The sequence below is a fragment of the Aulonocara stuartgranti genome (genome assembly GCF_965226115.1).
Source record: "Aulonocara stuartgranti genome assembly, chromosome: 1".
Taxonomy (NCBI): Eukaryota; Metazoa; Chordata; class Actinopteri; order Cichliformes; family Cichlidae; genus Aulonocara; species Aulonocara stuartgranti.
The window spans coordinates 27,659,461-27,681,050 of NC_138939.1; the positions used below are offsets into that span (position 1 = coordinate 27,659,461).

General features: G+C 39.2%; 1 protein-coding gene and 1 long non-coding RNA gene across 9 annotated transcripts; one reads left to right on the top strand and one right to left on the bottom strand.

The window, feature by feature from the left end:
- Positions 1 to 91: 91 nt before the first annotated feature.
- ace2 (angiotensin I converting enzyme 2) lies at positions 92 to 11,377 on the bottom strand. Its single transcript, XM_082542323.1, has 18 exons — positions 11,072 to 11,377; positions 10,834 to 10,992; positions 10,613 to 10,706; positions 9,839 to 9,982; positions 9,378 to 9,493; positions 9,111 to 9,216; positions 8,254 to 8,351; positions 7,917 to 8,089; positions 5,532 to 5,758; positions 4,697 to 4,841; positions 3,470 to 3,568; positions 3,110 to 3,232; positions 2,787 to 2,959; positions 2,144 to 2,202; positions 1,930 to 2,027; positions 1,732 to 1,848; positions 1,038 to 1,232; positions 92 to 579 (listed from the first exon to the last, which is right to left on the bottom strand). The coding sequence occupies exons 1-18, from the start codon at positions 11,258 to 11,260 to the stop codon at positions 483 to 485; spliced, it is 2,412 nt and encodes an 803-aa protein (XP_082398449.1). The 5' UTR covers positions 11,261 to 11,377; the 3' UTR covers positions 92 to 482.
- A 4,064-nt stretch (positions 11,378 to 15,441) lies between these two features.
- On the top strand, positions 15,442 to 20,637 carry LOC309700357. 8 transcript variants are annotated; one of them, XR_014274653.1, is made up of 7 exons: positions 15,442 to 15,940; positions 16,182 to 16,350; positions 16,954 to 17,135; positions 17,234 to 19,378; positions 19,631 to 19,739; positions 19,845 to 19,966; positions 20,109 to 20,637. It is a non-coding gene; the product is annotated as an uncharacterized lncRNA (long non-coding RNA). The 8 variants fall into 8 exon arrangements; XR_014274654.1 differs by having other exon boundaries at positions 17,262 to 19,378; XR_014274655.1 differs by having other exon boundaries at positions 17,613 to 19,378.
- Positions 20,638 to 21,590: the final 953 nt, after the last annotated feature.

Sequence of the window (21,590 nt, forward strand, 5' to 3'; positions counted from 1 at the left end):
AAATGATACTTTAAACCGGTTATTATTATTATTATTATTATTATTATTATTATTATTATCATTATCATTATTATTATTATTATTATTATTACCAAAACAGTTAAATATACATAATTGCACAGGTAAGTAAAAAGGGTTTCAAAAAGGGAGGTAAGGCAGTGTGTTAAACTTGTTACTTATTGTATCACAAAATACTGTATAATAACACTTTAATGACACTCACATGGAAGTATACTATGTAAATGTCAATTAAGGATACTGTTCATTAACAGGGTTATTCACTGTTGCCAATTAACAACCTTCAGCATAATGCTTCACATTTAGCACTGTTAATGTTCTGTTATTGTTGATTGGAGGCCATTCAGCACTGATGAAAGAAGAAGAGAACTTTTAAAGCTTTACTTTCCCATTTCTGGGAAGGCTATGAGATCACTGGACACAAGTACTGATCTTCCCTCTGATCTACTACGACAGCGGTAGACTCAGAATCCAGTTTGCTCATTGTCACTGTCATCATAGGCTTTGTTGTTTTGTCCATCAGTGGATGACTCATAGGGGTTCTCCACACCAGGTTTTTTCCTATAAACACAGAAAACAATATTCCTTAACATTATGCACATAATTAATTTAATTGGAATATTTTTATTTTACTCATTTAGTCACCAAGTCTATGTGAAGTCAAGATATCATTTGTGAAAACGGGCAGACTAAAGCTCTGATGGTAAAAACATACAACTGCATAGACAGACTTGTAATATCTACATATAATTAAAACACACATACACAACTCATCCTGTTAAACCTGCAGCTCGAAGTCTTCTCTTCACAGTTGAAACTGAGACTTGCAGAACAGCTTTAAATTTTAACCCATTTTATGTTCCCTGAAAAAGGCCTTTTTGTATAATTCTGAAATGTACATTATTTTTCAGTTATCAAGCTATTCATTGGACTTGAATGACTTGAATTGCAGTAAATAACTGGAAAAATTGAGCAGTTCTAAAACTTTTAACCGGTAGTGTATATTTGGGTCTACTCACTTCCTGCGCTCCTTGACACCAGAGACGACAAGGTAGACGCCGGCTACCACCACAATGCCCATAACCACACCAAATACCACCAGCCACACCTGCACAGGTTGCTCAGTGGGTGAGGCCAGTGTTGGTAGGATACCGGCAAACTCCAGAGTATTATCACCTAACTTGAAGGCGTCGTTGATCCGGCCTCGAGCTAACCTGGAATAGATTTTAAATGACTTTACTATTGCTTTACAACTCATAAACAGGCACAGGCGACATGACTGCCAGGTTGGTTATTTCAGGTGTAGCAGGAGGCAGTTAAATTACAACTCTTATAATAAAAAATAAAAAAAATAATATGTTATAAATTTATGCTGTTGTTATAGCTGTGCCAAGACATTTTTAAAAATATTTTAAAGAGTTTACAATTCATTTCATAAGAAAAAGGTTTGAGCCATAGTATGGATGAAAAGTCAGATGATCACCAAAGACACCCGCGACTAATCCTGTAAAGACCATGGATGTGTGAATAAATGAGCAATTTGATGGCAATTTGTGCCATGTTACTGAAGTTCAACATTTCCATCCAGCTAAAAACTGCAACTAAAAAGATTTTAAATAAATGAATTAGCTTGGCTACTGCAGCTACCTTAGGATGCTGAGCTCAGTGCTTTTGGATATTCTGTATTTAGCCACTCACGCACTTGATCCTCACCTGATGGCTTCCTTCAGCTCATTCTTTGGGATGAATTCAGTGGGTGTATTTGGGTTTTTGGCGACAACGTAGAAAGAGATTCTGGGAGTCTCCTTATAGGTGATGACATTAGTTGTTCTGCATGTGCAAACAGAGAAAACTCAAACCAAACAATTTTTTTGTTTTGCTTAAAGCACAAAATATCGACCTCATACTGACGTGAAAGGAAGAGTCTTGTTCTTCTGGCTGTAGTACTGCCTCAAGGCATAAGCAATGTTGGCCCGGAACAGGTAAAGCTCATTGGCATTCCAGGGGTACTGAAACACATAAAAAAAGCAAAACAATGGGCATGACGTTAAACAGACAGTATTTAACTTCATAAGTGCAGAATTCCTGCAAAATTTCTAGCTCAATGACAATTTTTAGTACTCACAGCATCATCGCCCATTGCAGAATTTAAACTTAGTCTCACTTTAATTGAATATTCTGGATCTGTAATGGGAACAACAATCAGTTAAAGACATTTTAAAGATGTATACCTGTATGATAAATGTGCTCCAGCATATTACATTAACTAGCTTAAAGTCTAGAAATAAGGAAGAACAGATAGCTGTAGGGGTGAGGACCCAAAAGCTGACTTTTGATTTTAAGATTTTAAGAATCGATGAAAGCTTAAAGGCTAACAGGACCAGGAAAAGTGTGAGAAGTTAGGTGATAAATTAAGGACATATGGTTGGGAACAGAAGACTGTGACACTAATTAAAATGTTGTCTTATTTGAGTATAAAAAGCAAATTGTAAAAAAAAACCCCGGCATTTTGAAAGCTGTATTATGCTGGACGATGACAACTAGATTCAAGTAAATTACTGTCAGTTCTAAAGTTTGTGTACAAATAATTCAATGCACTTTACACGTGCAAGTACAGACTACAGAGAGTTTCCTTCCCACATCCAGTCTTTTATCAAGTAGTGGCATCAGGAAGAGCGGTATCAATCTCAAGAAACACTAAATACTATTACTCCAGATAGATGATTTTAGTGCTAATAACTTTCATTTTGGGTATCTTTTGTACTTACATCGATCTTCACTCCAGCCTACCACCCTGTTGCGTTTCTTGTTATCTGCCTGCAACCACTCATAAAGTTTATGGAAATAGTCCAGCAGAGGTTGGGCATCCATCTTTGTGTCACCAGATATTGCTTGCAAAGCCCTGGTCCAAGACTTAGACCTTCCAAGTTCTAACATATTCCTAGAAGAAAACAATGAGGATGATGATGATGATAAATTATTCCACCACTTTTAGATGTGAAGAACAAAAAAGTAATACAATGTGCTAGAGCAAAATTGAAATCCTGAAGAAATGAAGAATGAAGAATGAAGAAAGGGAAGTTGTATGCACCTTAGCTTGGTTCCTGCTTCGATAGAATTAGTGATGTCACATGCAGACAGGTCGCCTGTGTGACCGGCCGCATCACAGAGCGCTTTTTGGAACTGAAACTGGTAGATGGTTCGTGTGAAGTACCTGGATCGAAAGCAGTAACAAATGGACACACACACACACACACACACACACACACACACACACACACACACACACACACACACACACACACACACACACACACACACACACAGGTTCAGTTTAAAGTGAACTGGGAACTGCACCAAATGGTCATAACTGCTATAATTTAAGAATTAAGTCAATCCACAATCTGCAGTGTTACTGACACAAAATGCAGCTTTAGATTGGGATTGTTACCTGATGAATGAATAGTCTCCAGACACATGGAACAGAGCGGGTGGGTCACAGTAAGTCTCATCTCTTGGCACTGGCTCCATCACCCCAACCATCTCTCTCCTATTAAAACAACACAGAATCAATAATACAAGCTGTCAGGCCTGCAGTGAAGCAGCTGCTAAACTGCACAAAATGAAGACCTTCTTTTATTTCTCTAGTTTTCAAGTCACTTCCCTACAGTTATGCCTGCTTTGTAATAACATTTCTGTTGTGTTTTTGTTGTAATTTTGCCCAGCTGCCAGCAGAACCAATCCACAATGGATTTTAACTTGAACAATTAAGATGTGGTTGAAGTGCTGACTTTAATTCGAAGGATTAACTACGGTTTTGCATTTACAGTTTAGGAGTTAGAGACAAAGGCAGAGGCAAACTTTTACATTTAAGGACTGTTATTAAAACTTGGATTAAAAACTCCTTTGTTCTTGGTGGCTGCTTGAAGTCTAAAACCCATGGAAATCAAAAACCGTGTCTTCACTTAAAATGTTCTCACAGGTCTTTATTGCATCAATATTCAGTTGCTGCATTGCATTTAATAACTACAAAGAAGGCTCTGTTGTGTTGAGATTAGGTGACTGGTTTGCACCTTGTTGTAAACTCTTTGCATTTCCAGTAAAGAAGGCACATCTACGTTATAGACTTCCATAATGGTACAATGACCTTCTTGAGAGTGTTGTGATGTTGTGGAGGAAACATTTTTGCCATGATCTCCTTTAGTTGTCTTCTGTGCTCTTTTAAGCCTTTTGGTGTTATCGAGCTGGCCTGTGCATTAATTCTTTTTAATAACTTTGATTTGGTCACTCCTATTCTTTTTAACAGGTTTATGTTGGTTTATTCAGCATAATTTGGCCTACTTTACTTTAAGTCTTTGAACATCAAATTGAGATTCTAGTGAAAAGCAGACAAATTTAAATTCAACACTTCAAATGAACTCTAAATCTTTGGATTCATTTTTCATGAAATTGAATTCTTTCTTTTTTTTAAAATGGCTGTAATTCCTAAGTTTGCATGAACAGTTTGCATTAAGTGCAAGAAATTCTGCACCTCATTTGCATATTGTTTGATTTTAAAATCTCTATAGGGATTTTAAAATCAGATGCAAAAAAAATAGTTTAAAAAAAGTATGAACCTAACTGTAATCTGATGACATTGAAGTAAACTTTATACTAAATATTGCATAACTCTGCTCACTTCATCTGCCACCAGCGTTGCATCCATTCATCCTTGGTGATGTTCCCTGCAAACACCTGCCACCTCCATTCCTCCAGCATGTAGGTGAAAGGCAGGGTGGCCACAATAGTGAGTGCCTGTTTCAGCAGAAAGTTGATCTCTGTGTCTGTAAAGCATTAAACACAAAGACAGTTTATGATTCAGAGTGAGAACGTAATTACATTTTACAAATGCTTTATTTTTATGTTTATGGCCTCTTTATCAGAGACTGTAAATCGATGACAGTTTGAATACCAGTTAGCATAAGGCTGCAGGTCATCTTATCCTGATATCGCATGTAGTGCTTAAGTTATCTTAACCCTACATTTAATAATCCAGACACATTGCAAAATTAAATCTGCAATAAATTATTTTTTTTTTTGCTACGCAGAGGCAATAAAAACAAGGTCAACGTGTTCATAATATCTAAGTTCATGTTGACAACTTGGTTACTGGCCAACAGCTTATTATGCAACAAGGGGCAAGCATCAGGACAGAAAAATCAAGCCAGTGCCCAAATGCCAGAAACGGCAGTTCCTCAGGTTGTCCTTTGAGGTTGTCTGTAGAAGTGAGACACCAGCAATTGCGACTACCTGAGTTCTAATGTTGGGTATATATTGAATGCTCCTGTAAAATTGAGGGGACAGAAAACTAAAACAATGAGCTGAAAGAAGTTCAAATGCTGCATACAAAAACTGCAGAGTTAGGTGATTGCTCTCTGTAGCTTACTCGTTCACCTGTTTCTTGTTATTATAAATCTATTGGTTAAAGCAGCTTTAATGTTTTGAAGCACCAGTGCTGCCCGCAACGGCTGTACCTTGATCATAAACAAAGTCAGCAGGCAGGAGATTCAGGCTCTGTAGGTGTTTGGGTGTTGCAGCAGAGAGGGACATGATTTCTCCAACAGCCTCGTGGAAACCCTCATTGGCTCCGTCCCTCAGAAGGTAGGACAGGTTGCGGTAAGCCATCTGGTACTGGTTGTGTCCCATTTCATGGTGTGCTGTGAGGTAGTTGTCCATGTTAACCTGGGTGCACATCTTGATCCTGAAGATATCACGGGAGAAATGCTGATATCAGCAATTACATTGTGTGACAGAGACACTTCATACTACTGTGATCAGCGACCAGTAAGAGAGCAATAGTGAACTAAGTGAACTCCAATCACTAAAAGCAGAATAACTAATTAAAAAGAGGTAGAGGACTTCAGTTTTACACGCAAATTCTTTTCCTGTAATTTTAAACCAAACTGACACACGAGTAACTATAAAATTATTTTGCTTATTTTGCATTTTGAGAAACGTTATTCTAGGCAGTGTTGGGGAAATTATATGAATATTTTACAACCTAGACTTTGGTTATCTTTATCAGCAGAAAAGGATGATTCAGCGATTAAATAGCATCACAACATCAGTGTTCCAATAGGTTTATTTTTATGGCTATCATAATTCCCAGCTGCCAACTTGCTTTAACAAAAGTCGAACCTAGATAAATAGACAGATGGATAGATAAAGCAAAGGTTCTGAGCCACCTCTTGTTCTTCATGTCTTGCTAAGTTTTGCTAAGACAATGAGCATCAAATAACTGAAGTATGCAGGCTTGGAAATACAGTATAAATGGCAAACACAGAGTTTGTACAATTCGAAGGAGCTTGAAAGTCGACATCTTGTATATACACCTTTTTTCCTCTTGCCTAGGACAGCTTGAACTCTCTTAACAAGCTTTCTGTCATTTCTGTCAAGGACCCTTTGCCGCCTTTCTTTCTGGCACTGTTAGCAACTTAGGTGTTCTCTTTGCCAGCTCCTTTAAGTTTGACAAGCAAGTATCCACTATAGTTAAATCTAGTTTCTACCAATTGCGTCAAATCTCCAAGGCCAAGCACTACATACCACACAAGGACCTTGAGAAACAAATCCATGCTTTTGTGACCTCTAGATTAGACTACTGTAATTCCCTTTACTTTGGTCTCCACTCCACCCTTCTTCATAGCCTTCTGACAAGGTTTGCCTCTATCACTCCAGTCTTTGCTGACCTGCACTGGCTCCCTGTCAAATACCGAATTGAGTTTAAAATTCTGTTGCTTACCTTTAAAATCATAAACAATACTGCACCGTGCTACTTCACTGAACTCCTTCGTCCATATACCCCTAGGAGAGCCCTAAGATCATCAGGACAATTACTCTTAGTGCAGCCTAGATCCCGGCTAAAGACCAGAGGTGACCGTGCTTTTGCCCTGGCAGCCCCGAGCCTCTGGAACAATCTTCCTGCTGCTATTTGCGCTTCTAAAATCTCAGATTTAAATCTTGGCATTTAAATCTCAGTTAAAAACGTACTTGTTTGACCGAGCATTTTCAGTTAGCTGGTGCACTTCCCCTATATTTTACCCTTATGTTACTTATCTTCCTACTAATGTCCCACTGCATAAATACCCCCACCTTATATTTATGAATACCCTGTAATTTTATCTTCTAAACCATGCTCTAATGTTTTACTTCTTACTCTGTCTGTACCTTTGGGGTTTTTTGTACTCTGTTATAGCCTTTCATAGCTATAACTGTTATAGCCTATCTTTCATCTTATGTTTTAACCTTGTTGTGAAGCACTTTGGTGTACCTTTGGTTTTAAATGTGCTATATAAATAAAGTTGTATTGCATTGTATTTCTTTGTGAAGTCTTCAGGAATAGTTCTCCAGGCATCTTGGAGGACATTCAAAGCTCTTCTTTGGATGTTGGCTGTTTTTTGTTCTGTTCTCTAAGGTGATCTCACACTGCTTCAATAATGTTAAGGTCCGGGCTCTGGGGAGACCAACCCATCACTGATAGTGTTCCATTGCATGCTTTTCAATCAATAAAGATTGATCCGGTACACTTTTACTTTATCCGAAGTGTGTTTGGGATCATTGTTGTTGCCAACCAGACAAATACCACATCCCACTGTGGATCAAAATCAGAGTCTCACTGTATCTCTCTACCGATCTCCTCTTTATATTTTGACACTGATTTGAACCAGAAAATTCACATATGGATTCATCGCTGCGTGAGATCTGCTAACACTGAGTTTCAATTTTACAAGGTGCCTTAAGAAATGTAAGTTTTGTTCTTTGCTAAGTTGTTAGTTGTCTGTAGATACAAAACTGGTTAACTCATAAAGAAATGACAGGTGTCTTAAGACTGTTGCACAGTAGTGTAGCTGTGTATACTCTACCTAAAGTCCTTTCTGTTTCCCATGTCCCAGGCTGTGGGGTGACAGACCACATTGCGTCCATCATCGGGATGTACAAACATAGAGTCAGTCCAGAAGTTGTCAAACATCTTGTAAAGGCCCACAGACATGAAGAACTTCTCAGCTTCTTGGAAAAGCTGAAGCTCGGTCCAACCCTGAAATTTAAGATGACAGGTAGGGAATTTCTGAGTATACATATTTATTTTCCATCCATCCACTCTATCTACCATAGGACAAGACACAGGGTACACCCTGGACAGATAACCCCAAGTCACAGGGCTGTCTTTTTTTTTTATATAAATAAAAGGTTCTGCAATACCTTGTCCACCATAGACTGACTGACATCGATATCTGGTTTGTCAGGATAGGGCACTGTTAGAGAATAAAGGTTGGTCCAGAATCTTCCCCACATGTCACCTGAACAACCAACAAATAAGAAAATTATTTTTTCATAAATTTTCTCCTTCTACAGCAGACTGTAGCTTTTTATATGTGCACAATGCATGTGGGTGGATCAGTTATCTCCAGCTAAAAGCCACATGTACAATATAATACGTGTGTTGGCATTATTTTTCTGTAGCACAGAGAGGTAGTGATAATACATGAACAGCAGAGGGAGACACACTTTCAGTTCTGAAATTATGAGACCTTGCATGAACTATCTGCTCTGTCAACAACATTTTTGTTGTTACAGTTTACAGATTACAGTTATATGTTGTCAATTACTCTTTTCTTGTCGTCAGGTATCCCACAAGCCCCATGAACAAAGACTCTACACTTAAACCAAGGATCAAATAAGAAAATATTACAGAAAGTGCAGACATGAGGGAGCAATGATAATAGGGGGAATCAAATGTAATACCCCGCCCCCACACACACACTCAAACGTTTTCTTTAAAAGTTATTTGTAGCCTGATAATCAGAGAGGACAGGAAGTGAAGATCTTAATTTTCTGTATATGACGAAACAGATTTGAATCTTGACTCTTTCATGATAATGATAAGCTCCTGATGCCGCTCTCAAATTTGTTTCGCAACTGTGCTGAATTTATGCCAAAAACACCAACTCTGTAAAATTAAAGCATATAAAAAATGTAATTATGAGAGTAGTAGGTGGATATTTAATGTCAGTGTCTTTGGTTTCATTATTAGCTTTGAAACCAGAAACAAAACATACCCAGCAAGTGGGCTGGGAGAAATCCATCTGAATCAATATGCCCTGGATAGACCTCCATAAGCTTGGCTCTCACATAGGCATGCAGCTCCTTGTATAAAGGCAGGATCTGTGGGGGGGGGGAAACCCCAGTGTATTATTCTTGTTACAATTATTATAAATAATTTATGTTAATTACGTCACACAGTCAATAACCAACTGCACATTCTAACTGTCTTTAACACAGAGGCACTGAAGCGTGAAGCATGCGTCACACAGACATGGACGTACCTGTTTGTATATTACACGGACATCTTCCATTAACTCATCGCCTGTGTAATGGTACATGATGTCGTCCTCAAGAGTCTCATAGTTGTATCTCCAGTAAGCGCCATAGTCTTCAAAACCTGCACACAATAAGCGTTTGTGTCAGAGATCGAGAAAAAACACCAAATTAAATGCTTTTTTACATTTTTTGGTGTTTTTAGCATTGATGGTAATCACACTTATAAAGCATAATGTAAGATATGACACTACTAGTGTTACATGAGCGAGATGCTGCCAAAGCAAAATTAGACCTCAGTGGGGGAGGAGTGGTCATGATCGCTGAACACTATCAGCTCTTGTCTCACTATCTTCACTGAGAATCAGTTTATATCTCTACAGGTCCCTGATAAAGTTAGAGTCTGCATCAGGACACACCGCAATGAAGCTTGTCTGTTATTCATTATTTTTTCATATTAGTTCCTCACCATTTAGCTTGGCAGCTTCATTCTTCAGATCCACGTAGTCTTCGTAGAGAGGTCTCATCCTCTTTCCTACTTCTTTCCTCCAGCCCTCCCACACATGGAGACGTTCGTCATAGTTTCGACTAGTGGCCATTATTTCGTCCAGTCCTGTAAACAAGTAAAGACACAGAGCGGTGTCAGGGCAGGCTCACACTGAAGTGAGAAAACAGAAAAATGCCCATATTCTCCCCCCAAAAAACTAAACTAAACAAAAAGAAAAAAAAGTAAAGTTGGGTTTGTTCCTGTATCCATTCTGACACTGATCAAGAACAGGTGTGCGCCTTGGGCAAGTAGGCAGTCCATTACAGGCTTAAAAAAGACAGACAACCATCCACACTCACATTTACCCCTACGTCAAATTTAAAATCGCAAATGCATCTAACAGGGAATTCTATTGGATCACGGGAAGAAAGTCAAGAACCCGGATAAAAGCTGTGCAGGGCAAACAGAAAGGCCCTCACCAGGCCACAACATTCAAACCCAGAGCCTTCTGACTGTGAGGAGATAGCGATGAATTAGTGCTATTTTATTATTTTATGATGATTTCATTTACTAATCACACGTGGAGCTGCCCGCTGCTGCGGTCCCTTGTGACGAAAGTAGCTTTACTGCAACAAATACAAACTTTTGTCCCAAACAGACACATTTTCATCTTCTTAGTGAATAAACTGCTCTCCCTGTCTTTGACAGCAGCAGGCAGCCACTTCACTACAACAGGTCCTAATAAGGAGAGCTTACCTGGCTCCAAAGTCAGACAGTTAAGCGGGTTGTCAAGCATACACACTGTGGCTGTGCTGTAGATTGTACTCATCTCACTCATGACTTTATTCAGCTACAGGAAGATATGAAAGAATATACAGCGATAAAATGTTTCATTTGGTGTGGAAGACTACTATATCTGTGCAGTTTGTCCAAATGAAAATTTGCCAAAGTTGAATTTAATATTTAAATAGTCTTACATGTGCAGCTTTATCTGCGGACAAAGCACCAGAGCCTTTGTCTTGTAGGGAAATGAGCTGTAATTTGATTTCCAGGTCGTTGACCTGGTCGATGGGGTATTTCTGGGACTCTTCAGACATTCTGTTGTAAAACGTGCCCCAGATCGCTCCCTGTTCTGCCTGTGGAGAATAACTTCAGGTTTTATTACTCAGTAACAAAATAACCACATTTTAAAGTAAGTGTTTTCCAAGTGCTGACCTCTTTGTCTGCGTTCTCCTGTGTGATGTTGGTGTTGTAGGCCCATGATGCCAGCGAGTACTGGTACATAAGGTCACTCGCCTCCTTGTCAAACCTGTCCAGGAACTCCCTCGCCTGGCTCTCCACGTCTGACTGAGCAGAAACAGCACAGGACACGGCCAGGAGCGTTACAAGGATCCTCGGAGACATGCTGGCTGCTTCAGCTCCACGCAGACAAACTCTCACTGAGAGGGAAGGACTCTGTTATACAGTTTCATTAACCTTCTGTGCTGCCTTGGCCTTTGGACAGTAGAGCCATAACGGAGGGTGTATCTGAGTTTTCATTTACAGATACAATGTTTCAGAGAAGCAGCAAACATCAGTGGGCCGTCTTCACAAGAGGGGAAGTCTTAGTTTTGCTTTGATAATTATCAAGATCTTTTGTAAGCTGTACAATTAGTTACATGTGCACAAAATGTGCTGTTTTGATGGGGCCACTTCCTCAAAGGTTTTATATACTTTGGCTGGAAGTGAAAGGGTTGTTGTTATGAACAAGACATCAGTCTTATCTTAATTTTGTATACTTCATTTTGTTTTACTTCATTATTTATTATTACTTCACTTTATTACTTCTCCTTTTTGGCTTTTTTCTTGTGTCTTTAATAAGTTTATTAAGTTCATGTTGTTTATTTTACTTCCCATTTGGAAAAGAAATAGAAAAAACTTATAAAAGACTTGCATCAGCTTTAGCTTGCTTCATATATAAATCATATAAGGCTTATATGAATTACTCATGAAAGTGGCCACTTTCTCATTACTTTCATATATTGTTGTAGGAAGTATCCAAAACATACAAGTTTCATTTATATAATTTTTCAAGGGATCTTATATCTGCTTTCACTCTTGTATGCTTTTCATACAAGTTCAACACAAGAGAGATACAAACTTTATAAGATTTATATATATCTTTTCCGTATGGGATTCTTGTTGCTTTATGTGCTCTTTTAATCTCAGAACCCCAAAATGCAATCATTTTCTGAGGTAATTTTACATGTAAAGCAGAAAAACAGAACACAGTAGCTTTAGATGAGCCTGAAACCACTTTATCAGTTGGTGACGAATTTCCGAGCACTAGATAAAATTGCAAGTCATGCGCTGTTAGGTCTTAAATATAGATAAGTAATCAGCCATAAGGACAAAGTTTATGCCATATTTATGTTTATTACTAACTCCAAAGATTATTTAATACTTTCTGGCTTTCTCTGCTACAAACCAATCAATAATTGACTAAAACATCGGTAAAATAACAAGATAAAAGCCGTCTGAATTGTTACTGCATCGACAGCAGCAAATTCGACTTTCGAAAGACTTTCTGGTTGAGACTTGGGCTATTCTGAGGAAAGCTTGATTTTGAATGTTACATTTGTTATTTACTTCTGCTATTAAAGTGGCAGTTTCCAAATAAATGTTTCTTCCTTAGCAGTAATTTGAAACACTGGTGCAACAGTGCCCTCCTATGGAAACTAGCGGCATTACAGCACTTTCAGCACTTCTTTCCGTCTCGCGGTTAAAAAATATTTAGATCCTCATGAACCCTAAAAATCGGAGGCTTTATTGGTACTTCCTCCTGTCTACACTCGGAGGGAATCTATTCTATCAACAATTTAGACATAAAAATGTTTTGTTCCGTGTAAAAAGCACAGCCAGGACGATGTGAACCGTTTGTTTCATTGTTACGCCACCAAACCTTATTTATTTATTTAGGACACGCAGTCTGTGCAAGTACAAAATGGGAATTTGGGACAATAAAGCTACAAACCAATGCTGTGCAGGATGTAAAGATTTGCAGTTCCCTTTGACAATGTTTTCACACACACACACACACACACAAAGAAAAAAAACGATATTTATGTTTAAAACCAGGAACTTTTTTTAATGACGGGGAAAAAATACTTGTGGAAACCTGTAAATTTCTGTAACTGTATCTCGGGTAGCTGCAAAACCATCATGTGGACAAACCTGCCAAAGTTCTTGAACATGCTTTTTGTGCTAGTTCTCAACATTTTAGATATCTCCAGGAAAGCATTTCTCCGTGATGACACAAAAATTCAGACCACGGACTGTGCATAGGGTTTATGTTCGGACACAGTAAAACTACCCTATTCCAGGTGATAATCAAATCATAAGAAAGACTTGTTATGGTCAGATATCATCTGATCGAGTTATCAATTTTATGACAGAGTTAAGTGACTTCAACTGATAAACTAGCTGACTGCAGATGTGTGAGTTCACTCTCACACCAACACGTTCTCACTCCCAACTCGTCAAATGTGTGACGCATGGTCAGGCTCCCTCTGCTTCACTTATCGACGCTTACTAGTTAATAAAGTTTTCAGTAAAGTGTTTAATCGCAGCCACAGACTGACAGCAAATATCTCGATTAGCTTCAGCGCATCTGTAATAAATATGTGCAAGTTTCAGTGCTTCGTTTAAACTGTATGATACTTATACTGACCCAGGGTCAGTGTAAAATACAATCCTACCTGTGTGAACAAAGCCTGGCTCCTTAAATCCTGCATGACAAACCTCAGGATGCAGGTTATTATTACTCTTTCCTGCTGGCACACCTGTCACACCTGAGAGTCAGCTAGAAACTTACAGTGACGTGGACATCGTGCAAAGACTGCCAGACTCTGTAATACTGCAAATGATCAGTGACTCATGTTAACACTAAACTCTAAACGGTACCTCTGTGTCTCTGTGTGCTGAACATCTAGGATTGGGTCAGGCTGCATCAGCTGAAGCTGTTATTTGTATATATCAGTATTTTTTTATTCAGGTGTGGGGAAAATACGTAAGACTGCAGTGAAGCGATGCACCAGATTAATCCCTGGCCAAAGGTATCGTACTTAAATCAGACTACTGATCCAGCCACATCAGCCTTTTGTGAGGTCTGTTTAAAGTAGACTAAAAATGAACTGCAGGTTCCTGAGAGGTGGACTGTGAGCACAGAAACACATGTTCATACATACAGCTGCAGCAAACTTACATTAATTTTAAATAGATTTGTTACTCTGATGTCTGTCTCTGTGTTAGTCCTCTGACAGACTGGTGACCTGTCCAGGTGTGCTCTACCTATGACTACTGGGACAGGCTCTAGCCTCTGTAAAAGAAATTTTCTGTTATTCTCATTTAAAGTATTTAAGTGCTTATGCATATGCTTAGTTGTGACACTGTTATAGACTGTTCAGTGAAAGTTTCTAATGAACTTACTTCAGCGTCAGCAGTTTGAGAAAACAACTCCTTTTACAGGTGCTGATAAGGCCAAGGGCACAAAACAGCATGACCATTGATCTGTTAGGTTTCATAGCGAGACACGTGAAGTGTGGTAGGATCAGTTTGTAACTTCCTCCCTCTTCCTTGGAATGCATAAAGGAGTAGGAGCACAACTTCTGTGGCAGCGCTGACATGACTGAACTGTGATGTTTGATGTGTGTTGGCGCAGTAATAAATAGCTTGATCACAGCTCTTTCTGTGTTGCAGACTTTATTTTAAAAATTCCACGACACCCCCCACCCTCCCACTGTGAACATGAATTGAATATTCAGAAGACATTTGTTTAAATAGTTCTACAAATCTGAGCTGTTGGTGTGTCCTTGGATTGTGTGGTAATAATATTACAGGGAGTGCAGAATTATTAGGCAAATGAGTATTTTGTCCACATCATCCTCTTCATGCATGTTGTCTTACTCCAAGCTGTATAGGCTCGAGAGCCTACTACCAATTAAGCATATTAGGTGATGTGCATCTCTGTAATGAGAAGGGGTGTGGTCTAATGACATCAACAGCAAGGTGGAGGTGGAGTACTGGTTTGGGCTGGTATCATCAAAGATGAGCTTGTGGGGCCTTTTCGGGTTGAGGATGGAGTCAAGCTCAACTCCCAGTCCTACTGCCAGTTTCTGGAAGACACCTTCTTCAAGCAGTGGTACAGGAAGAAGTCTGCATCCTTCAAGAAAAACATGATTTTCATGCAGGACAATGCTCCATCACACGCGTCCAAGTACTCCACAGCATGGCTGGCAAGAAAGGGTATAAAAGAAGAAAAACTAATGACATGGCCTCCTTGTTCACCTGAACCCCATTGAGAACCTGTGGTCCATCATCAAATGTGAGATTTACAAGGAGGGAAAACAGTATGTCACACAGCGGAAATTTGTGTTTTTGTTTTATTAATCTGTGTGTTGGTACATAGTGTTTTTATTTGCATGATTTTATTGTGATATTTATATTGCATGTCTGTTTATTGATATTTATACTGCATGGTTTTATCCTCATATTTATATTTGTGTTAATGTTGTAGCATGTTCCTTTAACCCACTGTGGACTAAACAGACAATTGTAGGCACCTGTGAGGTGGGGGCGTTCCCCAAGGTTGGCCTATCAGCCGCCAGGTTGACCTGTTAAAGGGGATGGTGAGCGCAGAGACAAAAGAAGAAAGAAGCGACGCACGAAGGGTGAGCAGGAGAAAAAGGAACGCGTGCAAGCCCGCACGTGTGTGGAACGAACTGCTGCCTGACTGTGGGGCGCCCCGAGTCGTTCGGCGATCCAGTCCTAACGGCAGGAACGGCAACAGTGGGTGGCGATGGCCGCAATGCACAACAGGGCAGGGATGCCCTTCTGCCTGCATCTGACGGTGAGACGAGGGAGGCCGTGTTCAGGTGTGGAGTGGGGCGGGACTGTGCGGCGACGCGCTGTCCGGAGGAGACAGGTCTGCGATAGGAGCCTCCTCCCTGGTCTGTTGCTGGCGAGTTTCCCCATCCCGGAAGAGAAGTTCCTCTCCTGTCCTCGCCCATTTGTGGCTGGACTGTGGGATTATGGGACTGTGGGAGGGTAATTTTAGCATATGGAAAACATGTTTTAGTCTTGTTTTAATAGTGAATAGTTATTTCTGCCGGCAGGGTTTTTAGCGGGTTGCAAACACTATTTTTATTGTATACGGGGATTTTAGCTTGTATTTGTGACTGTGGCTGTGTTTTTGTATGGAAAATGAATGGTGTGTTTGAAGCCAGCTAAGTTCTGTGCCCTGAGCGCTGACCCACCCACTCCCCTTTTTCTGCTTGTATGTATACAGACGTGGTGGTGAAGATTTAGGTCCACCAGTCTTAGCGGCTACAAGTACACCTCTCTGAACAGTGTCTGGGAGGCTGTGGTTGCTGCTGCACGCAATGTTGATGGTGAACAGATCAAAACACTGACAGAATCCATGGATGGCAGGCTTTTGAGTGTCCTTGCAAAGAAAGGTGGCTATATTGGTCGCTGATTTGTTTTTGTTTTGTTTTTGAATGTCAGAAATATATATATTTGTGAATGTGGAGATGTTATATTGGTTTCACTGGTAAAAAGAAATAATTGAAATGGGTATATATTTGTTTTTTGTTCAGTTGCCTAATAATTATGCACAGTAATAGTCACCTGCACACACAGATATCCCCCTAAAATAGCTAAAACTAAAAACTACTTCCAAAAACATTCAGCTTTGATATTAATGAGTTTTTTGGGTTCATTGAGAACATGGTTGTTGTTCAATAATAAAATTATTCCTCAAAAATACAACTTGCCTAATAATTCTGCACTCCCTGTAGAGCTAGCAATCTTTCTTACTGAATCTCTACTATGAGTCATGTTACCTGAGATTAATTCTATGTTTACCTGTCAGCCTGGACAAATGTGCTGTGTGAAGGAAATTAAATTAAATCAGATCTGAACTGCGTACATTTAAGGAACCTGTTCATATTTAATTGAAATATGAACCAGTGATTTTTTTTGATTGCTGATTCCAAGAGAGTCTTTGTGGAAATCCTGTTTGGCTTTTTGTTATTTTAATTCTCTTTTCTGTTTTCCAGAACAGTTCTCCACAGTCGCTGTCCACATGGGTCAGTGGGACCAAGAAGCGCTCTGCTAATGTGTGGACTCTGACCAGCAACATCCAGCAAGACCCAGACAGCGTTTTCTATCTCCCAGCTGGAGTTTTTTGTTTGTCTGTGACTGGAGAGTCAGATTTTTGTTGAGCTTCACACTTGCAGAGGTAAGTCAGTTTGTAGAGATCCCTCCCACCCTGGCTTTTATGTCCTAGATTTCTTATCGGAAACAGTAATATTTCAGTGACTGCTGCTTATAGCACAGGTTAATACACGCTACTGATCCCTGATAGGAGAATCATCAGTTTTGGCAACAAAGAAGCCTGGTGGATGTTTTTTTTACAGTCTGATGATGGGACATCGTGCTCTGCATCTTCAAAGTTTGCCTCCTCGTTATTATTCATACCCAGTAATGTGAAGTATGCTTATATCTACCGTAGCTGCCTCCACCAGTGTGTGAATGTGAGAGTGAATGAATAGTGGCATTGTAAAGCGCTTTGGGTGCCTTGAAAAGCGCTATATAAATCCAATCCATTATTATCTACTATAACTGAACCAACCTGGTGCTCTTCATTTATGGAGGCTGTTGAGTCTGAATGTTGGATATTGTGTATCTCGTGTTCTCTGGGCTTTGTTGTCCTCAGTTTTTTTGCAGGATCAGAAAACAAAACCAGGAGGCGTGTAAATGTTTCTTCTCCATGATGTTTCTTCAAATGTTTCTTCTGGATGATGATAAGACTGTGACACGGGATGCCACCTTTGGTCTTGTGATGAAGCAAAGCTCAGGAAGAAGTCTGATTAAATGGTACCCACATGTTGAGAAGGATGTACAGGGGCACCTGCAGCCAAATCCAAGCTTCAGGTTAGTTGTAGTTGCAGAACGCTATAGGACTGAGACATCTGAGGCATCAAATGTTTGATTAAATGGATGAAAAAGAGAAGTTTCTTCCCTATAATTATCACTTCTTAAAATCTGTAGCAACTTCAAGTCTGTCAGCATGCTGAGCATGCTCAGAATGTGACAATATATTTTTGTTCAATATTTAATTTCTTTCAGTTGCAATTGTTAAATGGGAAAAAAAAATAAAAATTTATTCTTATACTTTAGCAAACTAACTTATCAAAAAAAATATACATGTATTTGTATTAGTTTTAATAAATTAATTTGACACCTGTATTGAAAATACCATATTGTGGCATTCTTATTACTAACCAAATCTGAAGCGCAAAGTAATATTATTTCTAAATTACATAACAGCATCCTGCGGTGTAAAAACGACAGCACTCTGTATATTAAAGCGAAGTGGGAAAAGGAGGGTAATTTGTCAATTACAGAGAAGTGTTGGGCTCACGCATGCAAGATACAGTGGGCTCCCACTGGGTCTAATGTTTGGTGTGAATTTTGCTGGAAAAGCATTGAGATTTTTCATTATCCTTGCTCAACAAAGATATTGAGGAATTGGTGATAAATGTTGAAGATGTGGGGGAGACGGAGCTAACCATTTCCACATCTTTTGGGACTGTAAAGTTATTCGCCAGTATTGGTCTCTAATCCAAAATCATTTACAAAATGTTTTTTCATTTGTTTTTCCTTCAACTTTTGAAACCATATTTTTGTGCAATGTACCAGTGGATAAACTGAATTCCAACGACAGAAGACTCCTGTATATCCTTCTGGCCACAAGAAAAAAGCCTCTTACGAGAAGATAGCTTAAGCCTGAACCACCAACGATAGAAGACTGGATACATTCTGTACAAGAGATCTATACGATGGAAAAAGTGTCATTTTCTCAAACTTCAGAGGGATACCTTCTATGGAATATGGTCTAAATGGACAGACTATGTTAAGCATATGAGGTGTGATTTTGTATATGATGTTACAACCCTGAGTACTACGTAAACCTACCTGCCCTGCTGCCTCCTAACCCTAGTTTGGTTTTGTTTTTGTTTGTTTTTTTCTTTTCTTTTTCTGTCTTCTTTATTTTTCAATTATAAGTTAAAATGTGACAGCAAAGAAAGTGTAAAAAGGCATACTATTATGTTCAACAGCTGTCCCAATAAAAGAGATAATAATAATAATAAAAAAGAAAATACCATATTGTATTCATACAGAAACAGTATGGTATCATTGTTTGTCTGCTCACTGATTGCTGAAACTAAGAGCTACTTTGATCTGTTTAGATCTAAAGTATCCAAAGTTGAATGTTTCTTCACCCCTGTGTGTGTGATATCTGATTTCCTACATGCTGGCAGAGCAGCAGTTTGTGCTCACAGATGGTGACAGTGTGGAGAGACGGTGGTGTTTCCTCAGAAGAACCAGCAGAGTCACAAAGGACACAAGTCCATCTCACCACCTTGACTTGCTGACTGATGTTCGTCTGCACTGCACAGAGGAAATCAACTGACCGAGGTTTGTCCAGTGACGTGTTATGAAATGTATATTTGTTTTATGCTTACAGTTGTGTTTTTCTTGACAGAGGCTCTGCAGAGGTTAGACAAAGCAGAGAAAACATGTGCTTTACATTTTACTGTGATTTATTGAGATATTTGTTGCCTGATGTTCAGCAGGAATGGAGAAATAGAATCAAAGGGAGATGTTTTTGCCGTTTTTGTAATGATGAAAGTAAATCTTCAATATTATTTATTTGCTTGGTTATATTAGGAGTGTTTCTGAGTGAGGGAGAGAGGAGTCATCATCCAGTTTAAGTGACGTAGATCAGTGGATACACTTGTCTCCCCTTTAATGGAGACGATCCAAGTCATCCTTAAATGTTAGTGCTTTCAAATACACAAACATTTTTAAAGGACAAAAATGAACATCCAACTTTGACTGTAATACAAAATAAATCTTTGCATGTGTGTTTTCAAACTCTCAGATGGGCAGGATATCAGTCTTGGACTGTCTAACCTGCCGGAACAGCACTGAATGATCACCACACATGAGCATGTTCCTGCAACATGCAGCATCTGATCCGTCATCTGTGTGCTTCTGCTTTTGGTAAGTAGAGTTGCCCAACTCCAGTAACTCTAAACACATGCCATCCATTTCTAACGGCCTGGTTACTTCCTGTCAGTTACTTTAGAAACCATGTGGTCACCTGACCTAACACTGTTTCTTCTCCTTCTCCTTAATGTTCAAGTGTCACATGTCAAACAGCTGGAGAGGAAACTACACCAGTGTACTGGGATGTTTCAGCAACACGTGCCAGATGCTGTTCCTTCATGGTGACATCACCAGAGACAGCCCCACCCACCTCAGGACCTCGCCATTGATCATGATGATTATAATGATGACAGCGAGCGGAACTAAGACTGTAAAAATCCACGACCAGAATTTTTCTTTCTAATTATTAATGAATACTGAGAGCCTCTTTCTGTGTTTTGTCTGTTTTTTGTTTTTAAAACCTCATTTGTTACTAACAAAGTTCACCAAACTCACACAGTTTACATTCTGTATGTTTCCATCTTTACCAGCCACACTCTAACTGCATTTAAGAAAATAATCCTTAGAAATCGTCGTTTTTCTCTTTTGCAATTGATAATTCAGTGAATAAACTGCTGTTTGAATTCTCTGTATGTTTGACCCTGTAGACTGTTTGATGGACTGCTTGTCTTCCTGTTTGTAACCGCCGCCTGTTTTTTAATAAAGATTTGGATTTCTGACTTCAACACAGCCTCTGGGTGTCCTCCCTTTGTGTCCTCTTCCTCTGTGAATGTGTTGCATGTGTCACAGATTCATTTTATTAACAGCTTTCCCACAGTGAGTTGCATCAGCATTCATTCACAGCACATTTCAGAAGGATTCAGATTAATACAGTGATCTTACAGTCAGAATTATCCTGACCGAGTGCCACTGTAAATGATCTTTCATCAGGTAAATTTTAAAGTTCAGTATTTCAAAGCAGGAGTTATGAAGAATCATACTGGCATTAGGACTAATAATATGTACTTACAAAGTCAAAGTTTTTTAATTATGCTAGAATATTGGAAGACAATCAACTTTTGGTGTTTTCCGCATATTAATTATTCTGAAATAGAGACGGTGACCCTAACTGTACAGAAGCACACTAAACAACTGACAATCTAACAGACATCATTGGCCTGAGCTGTCATGCACAGTGAGTCTGATCCTTTGCTGTGAGAGTCTGACAAGCATGTTTCTGGTCAGTTTGGAAGAAATAATATCACAATGTTGATCTTTCTTTCCAATATTCCTTCTCTTTTACAACATAAACTGTGATCAAAGCTACTTATGTTCACAGCATGTAATAATACTGATAGTCCAGGGCATTGTGGTCTGTTGAGCTAGGGTTAGGGTTAGCAATTCAGACATATGTAATCAATATTAAACGTCTCTGACGTGGGCCACTGTCCGCAGTGTTGGGAAATCCATACCAGGCTGGAACGAGTCAAGGTAGGTGAGCATCCACGAGAAGACACAGCAGATGCATCCTACTAATACTGACAGGACCAGGAGACTCCAGAAACCGAGCAACAAATGGCGAAATGAAAAGCCGAACAACAACAATGCTGTTTCTTTAGAGAGTCTTAGCTTACATGTGTGTTTATTTCATATTTTCAGTTGTTGCCCTCCACGGCTAAATAAACCGGTTTCAGTAATG